Consider the following 23,621-nt stretch of genomic DNA (forward strand, 5'->3'; position numbering starts at 1 on the left):
TCGAGATTAGCAAAAGCAATAATAGAACCTTGGTTACACAATTGATTACACAACTCGGCTGCTGCTTTTGAATTGCATTCTTGAGTGAAATTGCCTTCCCCTGCGGCCAAGTGTAATAAAGTGTAATACACCTTTTGTGGGTTTCAACAACAATGATAGAAATGTGCAACAATCTGACTTGATTAATGAGTTCAGGCAACTCATTTTGAACTTGCTAAACAACTGTTTGAATAAAAAATTGTGAACATGGATCAGAATCTACCTGTCCCATGAGTCACTGACTATATATCGCTATGCATATAAGGTGCATGATGCTAATGTCTGCATGTCACTTTGCACCATTTAGAAATTTGCAACAGACAACACCAGAACGTGATCGACACTCCCAATGCGAACATGATAGACTTAATCGACTTCAAATGACATCTCCCAGTAGACACAGTTGTCGGCATGCTGTTCAGGACAGGCCTCCACCTCCTGTACCACAGCCAAATTTCATGCCAGCTAATTTGCCACAAGCAGGGCCAGTTCCACGACCTTTTGCATGGCAACCTCCCCCTGACTTTCCATATCAACCTCTACCAGTTGGGCAGTATCCCGGCTTGGCCACGAAATGTGATTGCACATGTGGAGCATGCTCATGCTCATCGTCTTCCTCGGGTTGATTATAATGCATGCTTGAATGAGCAAATGAATGCAGCTCATAATGATAGACGCCAGTCAGCGTAATCTTTGTCGGCAACAGGAAAGAGATGAGATAAGACAGCAGGCACAGGCAGAGCTCATGGCAGCTGGGATGCAGCCACCACAGCAACCTCACATCCCTAACGAACCTGTAATTCCTCCTGCCCCTCCCATGTATGGCCCTATTCATTATGAGGGTGCAGTTGGTCCTCACAACTTTGAAAATCCTCTCCACTACTTTGCTCCTAACCCTGCACCACCATTACCCGCACCACCTCAACCAGATTATCAACCATTCAATATTCAGTTTCAACACCATTTACAGGCAGAGGAAATAGAAAACGAGAGGATTAGAAATGAATTGCTTCATAGACAAGCACAGGAGGCATTGCATCAGGAACAGCTTCAGCAGCAATTACGGCAGCAAGAAGCTGAGCGTATTCGTAGACAGGCCCAGGATGATCAAGAGGCCTTTCACGTGCAACAGGAGAGAGCTCAACAAACATATCTTTGCAATCTGGAATTTGTTCGCCGGCAGCAGCAACAAAGAGATCATCAGCAGGATCTTCTGCGAGCACATCAACAGGCAGAAGTGCATCTAGAAGCAGCACTACGTGAATATAATGATCCAGCATCTCAAGAACAGCACGAAGATGATGAGGAAAGAAGGAGAAATCGGCAGCAGGAAGATCGCCAGCGATCTGAGGCAGAAGATGAGGAGCATGCCAACCAGGCACCTGCTCAGAATCTTCCTATCCATGGTGGAGGTCGACCATATGCAGAGCCTATTGCCCGTCATACTCTTGGTCCCCTTGATGTAGAGTGTCCCAACTGCCACGCAAGGCACTTTGCATGCGAAAGACTCTCTGACTCCTCTTTACGAAATCCACACTTTGGCATGTGCTGCTTGCAGGGCAAAGTCAGCCTTCCACCCTTTCCAGCATGGCCACCCGAGCTGCAGCAGGCGTATACAGACCGAACATTTGTCTCCAAGATTCGTCAGTATAACAGCTCTCTTGCATTTACATCAGTGGGCGTCAATATCGAGGACAATGCTCTTCAAGGCTCCGGCCCAAATGCTTTTCATATCCATGGATCCCTCCATCACCTCATGGGCAGTCTTATGCCTCCAGAAGGTCGTCAGCCATTGTATGCCCAACTTTATATCTATGATCCTGATGAAGCCACCGACATCCGTGCCAACCGACCTGGAAATGAAGGTCTTGATTGTCGCATTCTCAGAGCACTCCATGACATGCTGTATCGAAGCCATCCCTATGCTCCTCTTTATAAACAGGCCTATCAAGTCATGCGAGAGAAGCCTCCAGAGCAGCACACAGATGTTCGTGTACGCATTCACTTCCAGGAGGGCTCAGATGGTCGAAGATATAATCTTCCCACTGCCGATGAAATTGCTGTGATTATTCCTGGAGATGGATCTGAAGAGGTGTCTGACAAACACAATATTGTCTTGCGACTTCAAGGAGGTCAACTTCAGCGCATGAGCCAGCTTAGCCATGCATATGCAACTCTTCACTATGTCCTTCTCTTTCCTTCTGGCAAGGAGGGCTGGCATTCTGATATCCCTCTCAATGTTAGAGAGGGTGAACCTGCCACACACTCAAAAAAAGTCACCCAGCTGCTGTATTATGCCTATCGCCTTCATCCTCACCCCATTCACATGGACCACAACAACATTTTTTGTGGTGGAAGACTTTTCCAGCAGTATGTGGTTGATGCATGGGCATCCATTGAGCAGAGTAAGTTGAACTGGGTTCGGAACAACCAAAAGCAGCTCCGGGCAGACTGTTACCGGGGTTTGACAGACAATGTGCTTAATGATGGTGTGGATGATTTGGCTCAGACAGGTCGTTCCATCATTCTTCCCTCCTCTCATACTGGGAGCCCTCGGTACATGCATCAGCTACTTCAAGACTCTTTGGCCATTTGCCGTGCCTGCAAAAAGCTTGATCTCTTCCTAACAATGACTGCAAATGGGAGTTGGCCTGAGATCACCGAGAATCTCCTGCCAGGTAAGAATTCATATTCAACGCATTATTTATAACTTCATTGCTGACAATCACTTATACAGGCCAAAGTGCTGTGGACCGTCCAGATTTGGTGGCTCGAGTGTTCTATCAAAAGCAACAGGCCCTCTTGAAGAAGGTTCGCAAAGGCTACTATGGAAAGGTTGCAGGATTGGTGTACACCATTGAATATCAGAAACGTGGTCTGCCTCACATGCATCTCCTCATCTTCCTGGATCCAAACGACAAGATACGCACAGTGGAACAGATTCATTCATTCATCTCTGCCCAGATTCCTGATAGAAACATTCACCCCCAACTCTACGAGGCTGTCGAAAAATACATGCTTCATGGCCCTTGCACTCCACAGCATTGCTTGGAGAATGGACGGTGCAAAAAACATTTTCCAAAGTCATTCTGTCCCCAGACATCCATGAAGGAAGATGGCTACCCAGAGTATGCAAGACCTGATAATGGCTGCACCATCCAGAAGAACGACAATGTCTTCACCAACAAAGATGTTGTTCCTCACCCCCCACAACTGCTGGTGGAATTCAACTGCCACATCAACCTGGAAGTCTGTGCTTCTATCAAGTCTGTCAAATATATCCACAAGTACATCTACAAAGGAAACGACCGCGCCACTTTGGAGATGAGAGGAGCGGTGGATGAGGTCAAATCCTATCTTGACTCCAGATATATCAGCTCGAATGAGGCTGCATGGTGCATCTTTGAATTTTCCATGCATTATGAATGGCCCTCCGTCTACCGCTTGCCAGTTCATCTCCCAAATGAACAAATGGTGGTCTATGACCCTGCAGAAGATGCCCAGAACGTTCTTGAGCATGCAGCAGCCAGGGAGACTTGCCTCACTGGATGGTTCAAAGCCAATGTCAATGCCGACTTGGTGGCAGCTGGAGCCCATGACCACCTCTACCAAGACTTTCCCTCAAAATTCGTGTGGACCAAGAATGCCTGGAAGACACGCCAGTATGGAGCAGCAATTGGAAGAATGTATGCTGCTGCACCTGGCTCTGGAGAGCGCTTCTATCTGAGATTGCTTTTGACTGTGACAAAAGGTATGATGTCTGGAACAATTTCTATCAATCAAACTTACCGTGTTTTGTTTTTCAAAGGGGCTACCTCCTATGAACACCTTCATACTGTCGATGGTGTTCTCTGCCAGACTTTCAAGGATGCATGTCAGCAAAGGGGTCTGCTTGATGATGATAATGAATGGATCCAGTGCTTGCAGGATGCCTCTCATATGCGCACTGGGTATGGTCTGCATAATCTCTTTGCCATCATCCTCCTCCACTGCAACCCTACAAGCCCTCAAGAGCTTTGGAACCGCTTCAAGGACAATCTCTGTGATGATCTGCGCCCCCATCTCACTCGCAATCCATATAACATGCCCAACCCTACTGAACACGACATTCATGACTACAGTCTCTATTTCATCAATAATGTGCTTTGCAAAAATGGAAAGTCTTTGGAAGCCATTCCTCACATGCCAGTACCTCAAATGGCAGCAAGATGGGGGGCCATTGAGGGCAACCAGCTGATTGCTGAGCAACTCCAGTATGACCCGGAGGATCTTCAGGCGATAGTGGATAGAGGAGTTCCTTCTCTCAATGAAGAGCAGAGGGCGGTCTTTGATGCAGTGGTTGATGATGCAATGCATTGTAATGACCAAAGACCTGGACATACATATTTCGTCCATAGTGCAGGTGGATGTGGCAAGACATATCTCTGCAAACTCATCGCTTCAAAAATCCGTGCTGAAGGCAAGATCGTCCTATGTGTGGCTTCCTCTGGAATCGCTTCTCTCCTCCTGCCAGGCGGACGTATAGCTCATTCGCGATTCAAGATCCCCATTCCCATTCATGAGGATAGCTCATGTAACATCAATAAAGGAGATGTTGTCCATGAGCTTCTCAAGGCCACCTGTCTAATCATCTGCAATGAAATTCCTATGCTACACCGTCACAACCTGGAATGCCTTGATCGCACATTGCGCGATCTTCTGAACATCGATGCTGACTTTGGAGGAATAACCATGCTCTTTGGAGGAGACTTCAGACAGACACTGCCGGTGGTGCCTCATGGATCCAGGGAGCAGATAGTGGGTGCTACCTTTTGCAGATCTCGTCTCTGGTCCAAGGTTCATATCTTCCACCTCAAGAGAAATATGCGTCTGGGTCAAGATCCTGATTCCGATCGATTTGTGCAGGTGCTCCTTGAGATCGGAGCTGGTAAGGGCACAGATGGAGATGGCACAGTGACCCTCCCCATTGCACGCTGTGGCAACAATAATGTGCAGTCTCTCATCAATGCCCTGTACTCTGAAATTCTGCTCCCTAACCATCCTCCCTTGAATGATTCCTACTTCCTTGATCGCACCATCCTCTCTGCAAAGAACACCGATGTGGATGAAATCAATACCACAATTCTTCAATTATTCCCTGGAGAAAAGGCAGTCTTCACCAGCACAGACTCAGTCACTGAGAAAGACTATGACTACATCCCTGCAGAGTTCCTTCATACCCTCACCCCATCAGGCTTTCCTTTGCACAGATTAGAGGTCAAAGCAGGTGTTCCTCTGATGCTCTTGTGCAACTTGGACCCCTCACAGGGACTCTATAATGGAACTCGCATGATCCTCCTGTCTTGGACCACGCGCGTCCTCAGGTGTCACATTCTTAGGGATGGAAATGATGAAGCTCGGCATCAAGATCAGAACACCGTGCTGATTCCTCGGATGACTCTGGAGGCGAGTTCTGAAGAAAACCCCATTCCTCTCAAGTGGCTTCAATTCCCTGTTCGTCTTGCATTTTCCATGACAATCAACAAGGCTCAAGGTCAGAGTGTCAAGTGGGTTGGCCTTGATTTGCGTACTCCTGTCTTCAGTCATGGACAGCTTTATGTGGCTTTGTCTCGCTGCACTCATCCAGAGAGAGTGTTTGCTATTTTCCCAGAGCATGAAGAAGGCACAAAGACGACCAATGTTGTGTATACAGAAGTACTTAGAGGACTGACTGATTCTATTGCTGATTGATTTACATATTATGTACTTTTATGTTGTGTAGTAGATTGTACCTTTACTTTTGTCAAAATCCTGAATACTGCTCAAAAATGTAATTTATTTCAAAATTTTCAAAATTCTGCTATGATTATCAATTGTTAATTATTAAGTTTGTGAAGTTGCTTCCTGTGCCGAAGGCACAATGGGTGTGGGCTCGTGCACGTGTAGGGGGCAAAACTACTTTGAGCTGAGTTGTGACCAAGTGCCGGCACAACTGGCACTTGGCGCACTGGCAAAACTTGGCAAAACTCCCAGACACGTTGCATCAATGTTGCATAATACTACTGATTATTACATTGACGAGACACCCTTCATAGTCAATAGAGACTGCATGTCCCAAGACAAACCATCCTCCGAGTCAGATCCCACCTGCTGAACATCATCTTCAAAAGCTGTGGGGACAATTCCTTTGTCAACCTGTTCCAGCTCGGTGATGTCATACACCTTTCCCGCCAAGATCTCGTACCCTTCCAGCTGGGGATCAATAGCTGATGGGAATTCCGCAATGCATTGCTCAATCTCATCAAAGGCAGCTGCAACCTCATCCTCCGTTAAGCTTTCCGGCCCCTCCAGCTCGTTGTCAACCTGGCTTCGGCTTGCCAGTGGAGGTGTCCATGTGAAATTTGCATTGAGATCTGTCGCCAGGTCCGTGTCAATGCCAACATTGTTCTGAGTGGACAGACTTTTCACCCTTAGAGAGTACAGGAACAAATTATTCATTATTAAAATGGGGTATCGATGCAATAACATATCGATGAAATAGGTGCGACGAAATGAGCAAGTGGTGGTTAGATATACGTGAATACGGTTACTAGACGATGGCTTTGAAAATCAGATGTTTCCGTGTCGGAACACTCTACTCGTCCTTCATGCCCTCCAAGTCCAAAAATGAGAGGCTTTGATCATCTTGATCATAGACTCCAGTAATGCTGTGACGGAAGCGACTGTAAATAATGCTAAATCAGTGATATGCCACCAACTCAGGCACAAACTTACTTGACTTCCTCGTATATATCAGCCATCATTTTGTGGAACTTGACGGGTGCTGTTGTCTGAATCCTCTCCAACAATGACACGTGGTGAGTATAGATATCGAAAAACTGGTTACCGGTGAACTTAAAATCATCACTCGACCTGTTCTTCTTCGCGAGAAGGATGGCACGAATCTAGTTAGTGACAAAGAAAGTTAATGAATGAATGAGTACAAACATAGCGGTACTTACAGCGGTGCAGACCATAGCCATCATGGGGATAGGGATCTGTGGGCGACCACTCTTGTTCTTTGCGATATTGAGGAAGCGCTGTCCAAACTGCGCACCGACGGACCTCAATTGTTTGAAGAATACCTCGTATAAAACAAGGAACACAGGCTGCGTTTGATATGGCTTCTGTCGGTTCGGCGATGGAAGACCCTGCACCTTAAACAGCGTGATGTTGTCAGCACAATGTCAACTTCGTGCAAAAAAAAACTAACATCAAATGTTTGCGGAAAAATGTATGAATGATTGGCAAGAAGCCGATCAAGGATTGTGTCGCTGGCAGCACCACTGAGCCGGAAGTAACCTAAAACATTCTTGCTAGCCACATCCTTGATCTCGCTGCGAAATAGACTAGCGCAAGCATCGATCTATGGCTGACATCAACATCAATTCGCAGTAAAGATACAACACTGACTAGATTTGTGAGGGCTGACACATAGCCATCATCAATCTGCATCCGTTTCTCAATCGGCACTGTATTGTGGTACCGTGCGGCCTTCAGCAGTATTTCCTGTGCATATACATTCCTTGCCGCAATTTCAGGGTATCTGTGCTCAAAGGCAATGTATGCCTTGACCTCGAGAATACCATGCTGCATCACATTATGAAGTTTGGTGTTCTGGCCGGTGAGTCGTACTGACCCAGTCTTCGTGTAAACAAGAGATGCTGTGGGGTCAACTTGAAGAGACACTTCCTTGGATTGGATGCTGGGGAGCTCAGCCTGACTCGGAGATTCATCAGCACTGTACAGCTCAGATTTGAGACTATGGTCGTCTTCAAGCTCATCTTCAAGTACTGTAGATTTGGACCTGTGGCTCTTGTTAGTCTGTGTGGCGGGAACATGCAACTCAAATGATGAGCTCGTCATGATTGGGTCCCACATGGGGATCTGTTGAGCAAGCCAAGTATTACTATTAGTCACAGCTCAGAGTACATAGCAAAAAATACTTACCTCCGCTGCAAGCTTTTTCCCCCTTGCATTCGAAGGCCTATACTGTGAGCCCCAAATGGGTGGAGGAGGAGTCTTTGATGAGCTCTGAGCCTCTGCAGCCAGTTGTCTCTCATGAGGCCTTTTCTGGCGGTCTGAATCAGCAACTGTGGGAACCTAATATGAAGGTTAAGTGAATATGATCAGGTGTAATCCAAGTCAAATGTAAAGTAGTAGTCTCACTTCTCCAAATAAAGTCTTAGCGATGCTCTCTGCCGGCTCCATCTCACTTGCAGATGCATTGGACTCCACACTGTGCTTGCTAGTATCTGACTCAGGTTCTGATTCCGAGTCGACAGCTAGCCTGCGCGCTACAATCTGCATGTTAGTAAGTGTTACGTGGCAACATGCGATGCTGACCTCTCTTGGACCGCAAAGGTTGCATAGCTTCCACCTGTGAATCCGAAGCTGGAGAAGATATCCATTGTTCTGATTTATCTGTGAGCAAGGTTGTAATATGTTTGTGGGAGTTGAGACTTACTGGCGCTTTTGTGACCTCTTTTGTTTTTGATACTAGGTGGTACCGCTACTTTCATTCCAGCATGACCTAGACATGTAAGTAATTGATACTGCAAAATAGTCATTGTGACTTGCTTTTGCCCGACTTCGCCTGTTTTGAGGCAGGTCCAACTTCACCTGTGGCCGAAAGTTTACGCTTGTGTGACTGTTTGCCGCCTCGGAGGGATTGCCACACTGAGGTGTGAGTAGTACCCCGAAACATCTACTAGTAATGTAGGATGTATAGTACTTACCTGGGTTTTCTAGGGCTTGGTCCTTGGCTTTTCGGTGTGCTTGCACCAAGTGAGTCTTTTCAACCTTGTTGGTATGAAAAAACACTTACGGCATGAACTTGACTCCATTGAACTCCTGGCAGTCTAATTTTCAGGTAAAAAGGGGCGAAAAAAAAGATAAAATGAATGTGTAGTTGTCTTTCTGCTCTGCAAGACTGCAACAAATGACTTTGGACTTGGAAAGGTGAGTGAATTTTTTAAGTGTAAGTTAGAATAAACTCAGACCCACAATTTAAAGCAGCGTTTATGTATCATAATATAGCGCCAGGGTTGACCCTTTCCCTGTCAGGCTTAGTTTGCTATTCAGTGAGTCTATGGTCACAAACTTTAACTTAACACAGCCTCACCGAGTAGTCTTAGTGCGCATCCATTCATTTGCCCACCAGCGCTGGTAATGGTCTTACTCTGTACCTGCACCATCTACCGAAATGAACCTTCTGACGCCGAGGTATGACAACATCTTTTTGCAAGCTCCGTTGCACGGAGCCGACATGTAACCAACCCACCTGATACTACTAATTCTGCTCTCAACAGCGTCCAGAATGAACCCGAATAGAAATACAATCTTGTTTGCTGGGACAGCTTTGCTTGCAAAGAGCCTCGTGGAGATGCTTCTGTGTGAACTTATCGACCAGGCTTGTCATCTAGGCATTAGCACAGGTAAACCCATGGATATACATCTAATATCTATCTAATATATGTAAGGACGAAACATTTGATCCCGCGGAACTAATTCACATGACTCTCCTGTCTGTGCTCCACATGAGCTCCACACGCTGTCCGATTTGCTTGAGCACTCACTATCGTCGTGCGCTTGGCAGTCTCCTATTTGCGTGGGCAGTTCGCTCAGATGGTAACAGCCTGAGTAATGATACACTTGACAGTGTCAGGGTGTGGACGATGTTTGAGGTGGCTAAAGAGCACGCATGCAAAGTCAGTGTGCATACCCTCATCATGGCCCAGAAAACGATCTGCAATGAACTCGATGTACTGGCACATGAGCTCGGTGTTCATACCAACGAGGCCAACAGGGAGAGCATCTGGAAAGACAGTCCAGTAAGAAGGGTAAGGTGATTGAAATGATGGACCCATCAGGAACTCCTGCTCGATGGTAACAGCCTGAGTAATAATACACTTGACAGTGTCAGGGTGCATTGGGGGGTCCTTGATGTAAGTGTCGATGAGGAGTGAGTAGGTCTCCGAGTGCTTCTTGAGCCAGAAGATGGACACGAAGGAACCGGAGAAGAAGATGCCTTTGACGGCAGCAAAGGCAACCAAGTGCTCAGCGAAGGTGGCACATTGATCAGAGATCCACTGGATTGCCCAGTCAGCTTTGCACTTGACACATGGAATAGTCTCCATGGCGTCAAACAGGTATTCGTGTTGCTGGGGGTCCTTGATGTAAGTGTCGATGAGGAGTGAGTAGGTCTCTGAGTGAATATTCTCCATCATGATTTGGAAGCTGTAAGAGCACAGGGCCTCAGCGGCCTGGACCTCATTGGAGAAATGTTCAATGAGGTTTTCATTAACAATCCCATCAGATGTGGCAAAGAATGTGAGGACATGTGAGACAAAGTGAGGAAGATCGAGCATTACTGGGGGTCCTTGATGTAAGTGTCGATGAGGAGTGAGTAGGTCTCTGAGTGAATATTCTCCATCATGATTTGGAAGCCATAAGAGCACTGGGCCTCAGCGGCTTACTATGACTACGTTCGACTTAAAGATGTGCACGGGCACACAAAGTAATACCTTGCACTACACAAACAGGAGCTATTACTTTGTGGGTTCGTGATGCACAGTTACATGTTAAACCACACGTCGCGGCTGAGAGTTGAAGGCTTAATACTAGTTTCGCCAGTTGGGGGGGGGGGGGTTTGGTTTTGCGCGGATCGGTGAATGCCAATAGAATAGCATCTCCGACCTCGCCTCATACACGTCACCTATCCTTCTGACTTGTACTGTCAACCGTCAAGATGTAAGTGAATTTTAGACATTTCGTATTCAATCCAACTCATTCAATCTACCTAGAACATGCCTGAAACAACCTGCACCGGCTGCAATAAAAAGCTCATGTCAATAACCGGGTATAACCAGCACCTTGCAAAAGCCACCAATCCTGCATGTTCGGCTATCTACCTTGCTTCACGGCGACTTCATGCAAGTCCACCTGCCCCAGACGCAAATCAGCCAGCACACTTTGAAGGTGATTTTTTTGGGATGTACACTGAGGACGAACTTGAGTGGCCAGCGGAGTTCGATGATGAGAGGGACATGGGAGATGTACCTGCAGATGAAGAGGAATCAGATCACGAAGGTGGTTGTTATGGCCACGACAAATGGGAACCTCCTGTAGTGCGATTGCCTGGCTCTGCATCCCATGACCATGATGAAGATGACGAATGTGACGAATGCAATGACATCCTAGACCCACCTACCTTAGACACAGAAGGGCCAGATGCCCGGCACAGAGTACAACAGCAACTTTATGATCATGAACAAGTACCTACTGTTGTTCATTACCCCGATCAACGAGCTGGACAGCCCATCAATTCAACCAAACAGTCGAGCAACGCAACTTATCACGCACAACTCAATAGCTCAGAGGCAGATAATCTCTATGCCCCATTTGCTTCGAAGCTCAATTGGGAGATGGCTCGATGGGCAAAGCTACGGGGTCCCAGCTCAACTGCATTCTCAGAGCTTGTCTCTATTGAGGGTGTAAGTTGTACTGCCTCTCAACCACCAGGATCGGTCTAATTGCAGTACCTCCAGCTTAGTGACAAAATTGGTCTCTCCTTCAAGAACTCATGCGAGCTGAACAAGATCATTGATAATGAACTTCCAGGGCCTGTCCGAAATTCAAACGAGAGCAAATTGTCATTGCCAGTGAAGCATTTGATGTATATTATCGTGATATCATCGAGTGCATCAAGGCTCTCTTCAGTGACCCGAATTTTGCCGATTTTCTTGTCTTTGCACCTGAGCGCCACTATGCCGATGAAGATGAGACGGTTTGTCTATATCATGAGATGCATACAGGTAAATGGTGGTGGAATTGTCAGGTTGGTGTTTCGTGTCTTTGCAAGGTTGTCATGCAATAGTATTAATACTGTATTTGTAGAAACAACTAGACCACGAGCGTCCTGGTGTGACAATAATTCCCAGTCATCATTTCGTCGGACAAGACTCAAGTTACCTTGTTTCGTAACAAGACCGCATACCCTGTATATATGACTATTGGAAACATTCCAAAAGAGATCCTGTCGGAAACCATCACGCCAGGCGCATGTCCTTCTTGCATACCTCCCAACTACCCGCCTTGAACATGTCACTAACAAAGCTTCTCGCCGCCGCATGCTCGCCAATCTCTATCATGCTTGCGTGTGATGTGTACTTGCTCCACTCGAAGCTGCGGGTATTGATGGGATTAATATGCGAAGTAGTAATGGGGCTATGCATAGATGTCATCCGTTGTTTGCGTGCTTTGTAGGAGACTATCCGGAGCAAGTTTTAGCCACAGGGGTCAAGACTACTCAATGTTCGAGCTGCGATGTACCCTTGGATGAGCTTGGTCTTGCAGCGGGTGCTGCAAATTTTCAACCACGAAATCTTGACACAGTACTCGATGCCCTCCGTGCTCTTGATGAAGATGGATTAGCCTTCGTCCATGCATGTACAGATGCTGGCATCAAGCCTATTGTTCAACCATTCTGGCAGGAACTGCCGTTCGTTAACATATTCGAATCCATAACTCCCGATATTCTCCATCAACTCTACCAGGGACTTGTTAAACATCTCCTCAGTTGGCTCGCTGACACATGCAGTGGTGCGGAGATTGATGCACGATGTCGACGCCTTCCCCCAAATCACCACATTCGACTTTTTACGAAGGGTATTACAACTCTTTCACGCTTGAGTGGCATGGAGCATAACCAAATTTGCTGTTTCTTACTCAGGATCATCATTGACATCAGGCTACCTGACAACATGTCTTCCACCCGGCTCCTCCGTGCTGTTCGTGGTCTGCTAGACTTTTTATATCTGGCTCAATATCCATGTCACAGTTCTGAGACACTGACTTTGCTGGACGAGGCCCTTGATCTATTCCACGACAACAAGGAAATTTTTGTTGACCTCAGCATTCAGAACTCCTTCAACCTGCCAAAACTCCATTTCGCCCTTCACTATGCTCACAAGATTTGAATGTATGGTACAACAGATAATTACAATATGGAATACACTGAATGCCTCCACATTGACCTTGCAAAAGATGCATACCGCTCCACTAACCACAAGAACGAGTTTGCACAAATGACGACCTGGCTTGAGCGGAGGGAGAAAATTTTTTGCCATGAGACACACATTCAGTGGAGACTCATCGCAGGCGCTACCCGTCATCCGCATCATCACCCCCATCCTCCTGAGATGTCATTTTGTCGTACTCAGACAATGACGAAGCATCCTACTATCAAGGCAGTCACATTGGACAAAGTCGCAAATGAGTATGGCGCTACATACTTTCACGAATCTCTCGCACGCTACATCATAAAAGCCACACTTCCTGCAAACACTACCATTACATCTCGGCAACTTGAAGATTGAGCTGCGGACGTGTACATCCCATTTCGAACACTGCCAGTGTTTCACAAGATTAAATGGGTCTCAGTTGACGTTCGCGGCCACAGCAACCCCCCAGTTACTGTCGATAGTGTACATGCACATCCTGGACGTTCACTGGCAGGATCATTTGCATCCGACAGTGTCGCAGCTCGATTCGACACTGCATTCATCAATGACGGTACAGGTGGGCCACTCGGCACTAAAGGTGAGCCCCAGTCACTATATCAACTGGTGATACACTTACACTCAGCGTTCACACAGGATTTCGAATCGCACAAGTTCGTGTTATCTTCTTGATCCCCCCCAAAGCTATCCCCATGCTCTTTCCATCAACATTCCAGCCTCCGAAATACCTTGCCTACGTGGAGTGGTTCTCTGCTTTCCGTGCGCCTGACAAAGACCACGGCTTGCACAAAGTCACGTGCATCATGAAAAATGGAGAACAAATGGCTAGTATTATTCCAATCAGCAATATTCGTTGTAGCACACATTTAATTCCGAGTTTTGGTCCTGTTGCTCCTTGCGAATGGAGTTCTGTTAATGTCCTTGACAAGTGTCGGTCATTCTTTGTAAATCCATACATAGACAGACACAGTTTTGTAACATTGCATTAATTATTATTAACTTGTACTAAACTTTAGTTCTTAGAGCTAATTAATGCTAATTATCGCAGCTATCAAAAACTTGCCTAAATAGTTCTAAGTTTGCATGGGAGGGTTTTCCTGATGTTAGCTGCGTTCTAATCAATACGTGAAGAGTATGTACTCACATCTCAGTCTCTTTGAAAAGGCTGAGATGCGCTCGTGCTACCAGTGGCGTTCTTATAGTAAGCTATATAGAAACAAAAAATATATCAAATGAATAAGTGAAATATTGGAGGACTCGAGCCAACATCAACGTGTCGCTCGACAATGTCCATTTTGGCTTGGGCTCGGACCACCTGTCACTCTCCCTCCAGGCTATACTGTTAAAATTAAGCATAGTACTCACTGATTAGAAACGGTATGGCTTTGTAAGTTTGTTTGTAAACCATCAATCCCCTACAATTAAGCTTAATGGCTTCTGACTCCTTTGGTGATTAGCTTGATGGCTTCTGATTCCTTTGGTGATTCTCAGGCTTCCAAGAATAGCACTACCACCGGAAAAATCACCAAATTGGGATATTCCAATAATCTCACTATTCCCACATACCTCCCTGGCTCTACTGCTGCACCAGAGCTTTCCCCTTGCTCACTCATGTATATAAGTAGTAGAATGGCATGTACATACATAAAATGATACAATAGACCGCTTTTTTTCATTGTCTGAGAGCTTGTACAGCAGTCTACAGTGCTGACTACAATATGTGCATCCCAGGACTAAAACATATTCGATATTTTGCCCCTTTAGCAGGGAAGCAATTCTGACTGTATATATCATATATTATAGTGTTAATGAATATATTACACCGCTTATTTGAGCCTCTGAAGTGTCCTACATCAGTAGATATGTTAAATTCATGAATACCTCAGGCTCTCAAAAAACATAAACCAGTTCGCATTTTTTAGTGTTTAGGTATATAGACTGGTGAATATTATTTCTAACATCTCTTCACTAGTATATACAATATATCAAGAGTATATGTCAGTAGGATCAGTCCCTGGGGTCATATGTATTGTCATCTTCCTGGTGGTTCACCCCCTGAGAAACTTTTTCCTGCAGCTCCGGCCCTCTAGGATGGTATGTAGTCTGTTACTATGAACATATGGAATATATTTATCACATAGGTATAACAGAACAATACCAGGATCCTTGTCTACAATCCAAAGTCACTTCCTGCCTACAATGTAACATATTTTTTTGCATTTTTGAGGTTTGTCACTCTATTCTCACTACATAGACTATACCAGCTGTTCATATATCCATTATAGTACATATATAAAGCCCTCCCAAGGCCATTATCAAGTAGAAATATGTCAGAGTAATGATATTAATGATATAGGGGCAAACCCCACAATCATGCAAATGTTATATTTCAACCCTGTCTAGGGCGAAGATTTCATTAAAAATGAATAGAATACATTGTAAACTACTTAAATATACTATACTAATATATGTTGTGAAGGTAAAGGTGATGTGGAAGTGTTGTGGTCTCAATTTGTTGCATTATTATGGTGAGACCACCCATGCATAGACTGTTGGTGCATAGTACTTTTGCGATGTTTGGACTTTTTGACTTTCCCACGACCTTTTTCTTATCTATAGGATTCCCCTGCTGTCAATTATTCATAGATCCTTCTGGTAGTCGAGAACTGTATTACTTGGTATATATAGTGTACTCTATAATAGTCTGATTATAATATTTTACTATATTCATGTCTGGGAATTCTTATCAGTGAGAATAGGAGATATGTGCTTGATATCATTACTCTGACATATTTCTACTTGATAATGGCCTTGGGAGGGCTTTATATATGTACTATAATGGATATATGAACAGCTGGTATAGTCTATGTAGTGAGAATAGAGTGACAAACCTCAAAAATGCAAAAAAATATGTTACATTGTAGGCAGGAAGTGACTTTGGATTGTAGACAAGGATCCTGGTATTGTTCTGTTATACCTATGTGATAAATATATTCCATATGTTCATAGTAACAGACTACATACCATCCTAGAGGGCCGGAGCTGCAGGAAAAAGTTTCTCAGGGGGTGAACCACCAGGAAGATGACAATACATATGACCCCAGGGACTGATCCTACTGACATATACTCTTGATATATTGTATATACTAGTGAAGAGATGTTAGAAATAATATTCACCAGTCTATATACCTAAACACTAAAAAATGCGAACTGGTTTATGTTTTTTGAGAGCCTGAGGTATTCATGAATTTAACATATCTACTGATGTAGGACACTTCAGAGGCTCAAATAAGCGGTGTAATATATTCATTAACACTATAATATATGATATATACAGTCAGAATTGCTTCCCTGCTAAAGGGGCAAAATATCGAATATGTTTTAGTCCTGGGATGCACATATTGTAGTCAGCACCTGTAGACTGCTGTACAAGCTCTCAGACAATGAAAAAAAGCGGTCTATTGTATCATTTTATGTATGTACATGCCATTCTACTACTTATATACATGAGTGAGCAAGGGGAAAGCTCTGGTGCAGCAGTAGAGCCAGGGAGGTATGTGGGAATAGTGAGATTATTGGAATATCCCAATTTGGTGATTTTTCCGGTGGTAGTGCTATTCTTGGAAGCCTGAGAAAAACATTTCCAGTAGCATCGAGATCACAAGAGAGATCCCGATCTTTAGAACCAGTGAGGCATCGTGCCTGTTAAGCTTCGTGAAGCTTCATGCATGTCATGTTGGTGGCTCCGAGACAAACTTACAAAATGTACTGTGTATAGTTAGACACAGTTAAGTATCACCCTGCCATGAACAGGTGCTCCCTCCTCAACCATCTCGGATCGGTCGGTCTTCTTCGTCTCTAATCGTTCGGATCGTTCGGACTCCAACAGTACATACTTTTTGAAGTCGCATTAGTATATATGTGGTGAACTGAGAATTTGAGCATCGAGTGTAGCGTGTCACTGATAATGCTAAGCATTTACTAGACGGGCACGTGGTCATCTTGCGCATCCACGAAGTGATCCTGCCTGGCAGCTTTCGATACTGGTCGATCATAAGTCGCACAATTCAGAGACACGGCCATCACGTCCTTCGCAATCATGTATTGTCGCTATGATGTGTGGTACCAGATCTGTATTTCGAACTAATGATACAACTCTGAACCTCAGTCTTACCCACGCCTTAAAAGCGGTCTGACTACCTTGGGCTCTGAGGCAATGGACTGGGAGGTACAAATATAAGTCGACATTAAGTGTACATATCGGTGAGGTATACAGTCCTGCAGTCAGAAATATCAGCATGTAGTCCCTTGGTCACCAAATGCACGGAGCCAAAGCTGGATGCTACACGTGCAGCCGTCAGATTGTCTCAAGAAAGCTTTGATTAACAAGGACGCACGATATTGATCATAAGCCGATATGCATGAACACGATGCGCTGGTCCAAGGGCACAGCCTTATCACCAGCCAATGACTGGACTGCTCTGTGCAGCGCTCGGGCAGCTCTTTTTGAATTCATCTTGCCATCCCCGCAGAAATTCTTGTAGAATTCCATGACCAAGCGTTGCACGGTGATGTCATTGACATTCCAAAATGTCCCAATGACACTCTTCACCCCAGAAAATTGTAGGCCAGCCGCCAAGTGAATGGCTTCGTCAGGAGTTCCGAAGTCGCCGACTGCGGTCTCGCAAGCAGAGAGAAATGCAAATTCGTGCCGAGAGAGATCCATATGACTGATATCTAGAAGTTGAAGCGGTTGGTCGCGCATGAGAAATGCCGACTTGAAAGGCTCTGCAAGGTTTTGCGTCGCATGGCAGGCAAAATGGATCCAATGGTTAGCTCGTAATGTGCGCAAGGCAGTCGATTTCGTTGATTCGACGCTCGTGACTTTGGTGAAGGAAACGGTCGGGGAAGGGGGTAGGAGACTCTGCACCAAGTCTAGCTCAGGCTCGACAAATTTCAAAGCAAATGAATGTTCTGGTGGGTGATTCTGACCAATGGCAGCAAAGGATACAGACAGGGACCTGTCGTGACTTCTGCGAGCCTTGATCAGCGCGGTAAGTGATGGGGTGTAGGAAGAAACATATAGCTGCGAAAGGAACTTTCCACCGGGCCTGTATTCGCCAGCGGCGTGCAAAGGCAAGAAGTTGAAGAATGAGGTTGGGCACCACCATATTCGCGACCCTGGCTTCGCAACTCTGGCTAGATTTTCAACCACAGGATGCACTACCTTGACCCACAGCTCCCTCAAAACTTTTACCAGCTTTGCTTGTTTCTGCGCCTCGCTTTCCACCGCCCGTTGGAGTGTATGCACCAATCGCACGAGTTTTTCTGCATTAATAGCGAGTCCTACACTGACCGGAGGTTCTTGGTGTGGGATGATGATTGCATCGCAAGACGACTTGCTTGCAACGAGAACAATGATAGGGCCGTTACGAGCAGCATCTTGGAGCTCGGAGAACAAGGGGGGAAGTAGGAAGCGACCGAAGTCATCGATCTTCCTGATATTTTCCACAGTTGCATTCCAGCTCCCCATTAGATGTCTGTACCGGGTAGCTGCTGCTTCTGTGCCGACTCCTGACGTCCCTTCTGAATGATACGCAGGAGGTCGATCAAGTAGCAAGCTGAGGCCCCGGAACTTCTTCATCAGAGCTTGTGCGTGAGGTCCGCGTTCCTGGAGGCTGTCAAGAGGCGTACGGAGTCGCGCCATCTGGGTCCAGATAAGAGTTCTGCCTTGTTCCAGCAACTCTACAGCGTGGCACACATCACCACGACGAAGAGCACATGATGCAGCATCAACTGCAAGTGTGCTTGGGAATTCCATCATGTTATGATGGCGAGATGACACCGAGGCTGTCGCAGACATGAAAACATCCAGAAGTTGTATGGAAGTTTCATAGGCCTCCAGTTCAGTGTCATGTGCATATTCAACAGCACGGAGAACCCAGTAGAGACTTGCTTGCAGGCGAAGTAGCAAACCTCCAGAGACAACATTTGCTGCTGCCTTGAGATGACTGCATAGCGGCATTCAGACTGTCGGCATCTTTGTCAGTGCCGTCAAGTCCTGATGAATGGATAATCAGATAGGCGCTAGCTAGCGACCGATGGACCGTTAATTGACGAGGATCGTGTTGTGTCAACAGAGTCAATGCGCGGTGGAGACTCTCTAGTGACTCGTTCAAGTCTTTGGCGTTGTTTTGATGCTCGAAATGGGTGTAGAGTCGAATCCCGTGGTTATTTAATGCCATGGACCGATCTGCGTGACGGACGGTGGGGAAGGACATTATTTCCCTGTGAAGTAGCATAGCCTCATCCCAGTCTTGGCCACTGGAGCGGGAGTTAAGTCGATTTGCAAGTTCATCCAACAACAAGGACCGATCGGGGTGACCGACCGGGCGCAAGGTCATCGCTTCCCTGAGAAGCGCGATAGCCTCATCCAAGTCTTGGTTATTGCATTGGCACAGGAAGCGGTCATAGAGTCCACCCGCAAGGTTACCCAATGTCTTGTACCGATCTGTGTGACCGACCGAGAACAATGCTAGCGCTTCCCTGTGAAGCGCAATGGCCTCGTTGAGGTCTTGGTCATCGCCTCGATGCTTGGAGCGCATGCGAAGTTGAATTGCAAGGTTATCCAATGACACGGTCCGATCTTGGTGACCGACCGGGGACAAAGTCAACGTTTTCCTGTGAAGCGAGATAGCTTCATCCAAGTCTCGCTCATTGCCTTGGTGCTCGAAGCGGTTGTAAAGTCGATTTGCAAGGTTGATCAACGACGTGACCCGATCCCGGTGACCGATTGGGCACAAGGCCACCGCTTCCCTGCAATGCACGATAGCGTCATCCAGGTCTTGATAATTACCTCGGTGCTCGAAGCGAGTGGAAAGCACACTAGAAAAGTTACTCAATATCCAGGACCGATCTGGGTGACCGACCGGGCACAAGTCCAGTGCTTCGTTGTGAAGCACGATAGCCTCATCTAAGTCTTGGTCATCGCCTCGGTGCTTGAAGCGTGTAGAGAGCACAGTAGCAAAGTTATTCAATGACGTGGACCGGTCTGGGTGACCGACCGAGAACAAAGCCAGCGCCTCCCTGTGAAGTGGGATAGCCTCATCCAAGTCTTGGGCATTGCCTTCGGTGCTTGAAGCGGGCGATGAATTCATTTGCAAGGTTATTCAATGACATGGACCGATCTGGGTGACCGACCGGGCGCAAGGCTAGCGCTTCTCTGTGAAAGATGATAGCCTCATCCAAGTCTTGGTCATCGCCTCGATGCTGGAAGCGGGTGGAGAGCGCGGTAGCAGAGTTATTCAATGACGTGGACCGGTTTGGGTGACCAACTGGGTGCAGGGCCAGCGCTTCGCTATTAAGCACGATAGCCTCATCTAAGTCTTCGTCATTGCGTTGGTGGTTGAAGCGAGTGGAGAGTGCTACTGCAAGGCCATTCAATGACATGGACCGATATTGGTGACCGACTGAGTTAAAACCCAGCGCTTCCTTGTGAGACGCAATGGCCTCGTTGAGGTCATGACTATTGCCTCGACGCATGAAGCGAGTGTGTAGCGAATGTACCCAGGCTAGACAGCAATTGCCCTCGTTCAGCATGCGCCGTGCTATAGTATCCTAGCGCATCATAATGATGGGATATCACATCATCTAGGGCATGGGAATCATCTCTCCCCAAACACAACTGTGCTTGACGAACAAGTTCATCCGTCGAGTAGGGAAGCATAGATGCAATGGGCCCCTCTGCCTGAAGTGTATTTGCATCGGTGCTCCTGCCAGAAGCAGAGGTTTCGATTGCAAGAAGAGCTGCTTTGTATAGGTGGCTGTTGGCGAGGCAGACATTGCGAACTTCATTCAGTAACTCTTTAGCGGCGTCAGCATCCGCTTGAAATCCCCGTTTCGCGAAACGAGACAGCAGAGCGATGGCAAGATGGAGTTGGGTGAGAGGTCGGTCTGGATGACCAGTGGGACGCATATCAAGGGCTTCATCAAAGAGAGAGATGGGGATGTCGAGGTCGAGGTAGGTTCCATTAACCTGGAAACTAATGAACTTCGTGGTCGCTAGATTGGACGATGTCGCAGGCCGGCAGGGATGATCAACGGGGCAGAGATCAGAGGCGCGTTCGAAGTGTTTTATGGATTGATCGAGATCCCTATTGTTCTGCGTCCTGTGGTATCGTGCGAGAAGACGATGTCCGGCATCCGTCTTTACTAGTATCCGCGCACGCACATCGCTGGACGTGAGCTGCACATTGCAGAGTCTCAGCATCAGAACATCAGAATCCATTAATCTCTCACGGTATCAAGGGGGCGAAGAATTGCAGCTTCATATTCATCCGAACGTCGCTGCTCCACCGTCATGAACAGTGAAGTACACGGGGATACGACTTCCCCTGCCTTTGGCTGAAATAGGATGGCTGTATTATCTAGTCAACAACGGTAACGAGCCATTCGAACCAGAAGTTACTGACGTTGTGACTTTTCACTGCGATCAAGTAATTCTCCAACTGAGATATCGAATGTGCGGAGGAGCTCTCCATGACTGAGCATGGGAACCAATTCAAATGAGGCATAGACATTGACCCGAACTTTAGAAGATGGCTCGGATGGCCTAGAACATTTCTTAATGCCTACAGGAAGACGGGATGAAAAACGACTTACAACAGTACGTGCTCATCCCAAACGACGACGTCCTCCACCACATGTATGGGTTTGTTGGTTGTCTGCCATTCAGCACCATCAGCTTGGACTGTCACATGGAAGCCAGCGGGGATTTGTCGAAGACCGAGAGTGAGATCAGTCACACGAATGGCTTTGGGAAACTCGTCAATACGTGCTGAATGGAGATGAATAACATATACCAATGATGATAACGCGTTGAATTCCACTGAGTCGAGTATCTCCCGGGTCCTGTGGTTGTTCTGGGTGGCTTAGCTCCTCTCTCAATGGTGAAGAGCAACGATTGTAAGGGTCAGGTCCGAAGCCTGACATTTCGCTGAGGGATGGATATAAACTACGCTTGAGAGTGGGGTGTGTGTTGGAGATCGCGAAACATTGCAGTGCCTGTACAATCCTGATGAATTATAACAGAAGGAACCGCAGCATGCACGTGGCACCCACATCGCCTTGCGATGTGGCACTGATTGGAATGTCTGGGAGCCGGTCAAAGGACAGCCTGAGAAGCAACTCACAGCATATCGAGCCGCCCATAGATTCATTCATGGGCATTATATTTGTACGGAGTGCGACACTGATTAATGCAGCCGAAACGATCGGCTACAAGTCTCAAAGAAAACAGGGCATTCCGGAAACTGTGAGGCACCGCCCGAGACATCAACCCCATCCCACTGCTGTCAGACAATATGACACGCGAGAAGTCGCGTGACTGAAAAGAACTCACTGTCTGTCATGCACGAGTAGCAGCCTTGACACCGCCCTACACTTGAAAATATGCACGAGTGAAGGCTATTTTGCGACATGACCGGCGACATATTCATGTCTTCGACACGTCAAGACCTCTCAAAGTACTGTAAACAGCTACTTTTTAAGTCGTGAGAAAAGCGAGTGGCATGGGACACATCTAAGCACTTGAACTATAGATGTAGTAGTAGAGCTGCTTCGTCAGATGAAAAGTGAGAAAGTCTTTATGATACGATTTACTATCAATTACAGTACCTTGAACATTTAAATTGTCACGGGGAACATCTCGGCTGGCCGAGGAACGAAGCCGAGACGATATGCTCCCTGTGCACCGGTGATGACTGTAAATACACTCAATACATCCGAATCATACACACCAGAAGTAAAATGCCAGATCACAGCATCTTTAGTCTGACATGTAGGACAGTTTGATTCAAACAGGAGTCGGGGACTGGCGTGGCCGAGCGCCGTGATCATACTATCCCTTACGATCTATTCGTGATGGACCGTCATTTCGTGAGTCACGCTTTTTCGCGGTGAATTTCGTGACATACCGTTACACCATGTGACAAGCCATCACGTTTCCATGCCCAAAAGTGTGACTCACGAAATGGAGGCTCATCACGAATAGACCGTAACCGATCTATAAAGTAAGGGAGAACGGTATCTATAAAGTAAGGGAGAACGGTATGGGGGAAGGGGTGGGACGATTTGGGCATTTCCGCGTAGCGCACATGGTGTCGGTAGGCCTCGCCAGCGTCAGCTGGCGAAGGTTAGATACGGTTATTTCGCTAAGGTGGCTGAAAAAAGCATCCCACGTGGTTCTGTCAACCGGAGTTTGAATTTCCGAAAACCATTGTCCCCTACTATACGAGCTCGCTGTCCAAAATTGGGAATCTCGCATGCTTTTCATTTTCGGAGTTCCATTTCCCTACGAGTTTCGAAACCCTCGCAATCTAAACACCTCTTTCCCCCCACCATCTGTTTCCTCACATACTATTGTTGAAATTGTTGAAGTATCCTCTCCCCAGTGATTATTTGTAAATTTGTAGTGAAATTCCCCTCCTGGGGTAAGCTTTACTTATTTAAATACAAAAATTACTTGAAAAATTCAAAAAAAAA

The 23,621-nt window shown here is 46.5% G+C and overlaps 5 protein-coding genes across 5 annotated transcripts; 1 reads left to right on the forward strand and 4 right to left on the reverse strand.

Annotated features, from left to right (window-relative positions):
- Positions 1–6,087: 6,087 nt before the first annotated feature.
- On the reverse strand, positions 6,088–6,516 carry EDB91DRAFT_1256382 (uncharacterized protein; the record flags this gene model as incomplete). Its single annotated transcript, XM_041324146.1, has 1 exon — positions 6,088–6,516. The coding sequence occupies one exon, from the start codon at positions 6,514–6,516 to the stop codon at positions 6,088–6,090; it is 429 nt and encodes a 142-aa protein (XP_041169412.1).
- Positions 6,517–6,525: 9 nt separating this feature from the next.
- Positions 6,526–8,627, reverse strand: EDB91DRAFT_1274893 (uncharacterized protein; the record flags this gene model as incomplete). The annotated part of the gene is made up of 9 exons (XM_041324640.1): positions 6,526–6,740; positions 6,793–6,962; positions 7,020–7,208; positions 7,271–7,423; positions 7,471–7,944; positions 8,008–8,160; positions 8,227–8,354; positions 8,404–8,472; positions 8,525–8,627. The coding sequence occupies 9 exons, from the start codon at positions 8,625–8,627 to the stop codon at positions 6,653–6,655; spliced, it is 1,527 nt and encodes a 508-aa protein (XP_041169413.1). The 3' UTR covers positions 6,526–6,652.
- A 1,053-nt stretch (positions 8,628–9,680) lies between these two features.
- Positions 9,681–10,427, reverse strand: EDB91DRAFT_1064283 (ferritin-like superfamily; the record flags this gene model as incomplete). The annotated part of the gene is made up of 2 exons (XM_041314677.1): positions 9,681–9,874; positions 9,923–10,427. 2 exons carry the CDS (start codon positions 10,425–10,427, stop codon positions 9,681–9,683), a joined length of 699 nt encoding a protein of 232 aa, XP_041169414.1.
- Positions 10,428–11,051: 624 nt separating this feature from the next.
- On the forward strand, positions 11,052–14,182 carry EDB91DRAFT_1274897 (uncharacterized protein; the record flags this gene model as incomplete). The annotated part of the gene is made up of 9 exons (XM_041324641.1): positions 11,052–11,235; positions 11,260–11,552; positions 11,607–11,684; positions 11,705–11,896; positions 12,117–12,217; positions 12,275–12,897; positions 13,054–13,325; positions 13,485–13,659; positions 13,716–14,182. 9 exons carry the CDS (start codon positions 11,052–11,054, stop codon positions 14,066–14,068), a joined length of 2,271 nt encoding a protein of 756 aa, XP_041169415.1. The 3' UTR covers positions 14,069–14,182.
- A 3,302-nt stretch (positions 14,183–17,484) lies between these two features.
- Positions 17,485–22,202, reverse strand: EDB91DRAFT_1351472 (CHAT domain-containing protein; the record flags this gene model as incomplete). Its single annotated transcript, XM_041326133.1, has 8 exons — positions 21,941–22,202; positions 21,741–21,891; positions 21,551–21,690; positions 21,378–21,496; positions 20,779–21,324; positions 20,263–20,696; positions 19,111–20,213; positions 17,485–19,073 (listed from the first exon to the last, which is right to left on the reverse strand). The coding sequence occupies exons 1-8, from the start codon at positions 22,068–22,070 to the stop codon at positions 17,485–17,487; spliced, it is 4,212 nt and encodes a 1,403-aa protein (XP_041169416.1). The 5' UTR covers positions 22,071–22,202.
- Between the last annotated feature and the right edge of the window lie 1,419 nt (positions 22,203–23,621).

Source organism: Suillus paluster (assembly GCF_016628075.1).
Source record: "Suillus paluster strain FC165 chromosome Unknown EDB91scaffold_188, whole genome shotgun sequence".
NCBI lineage: Eukaryota > Fungi > Basidiomycota > Agaricomycetes > Boletales > Suillaceae > Suillus > Suillus paluster.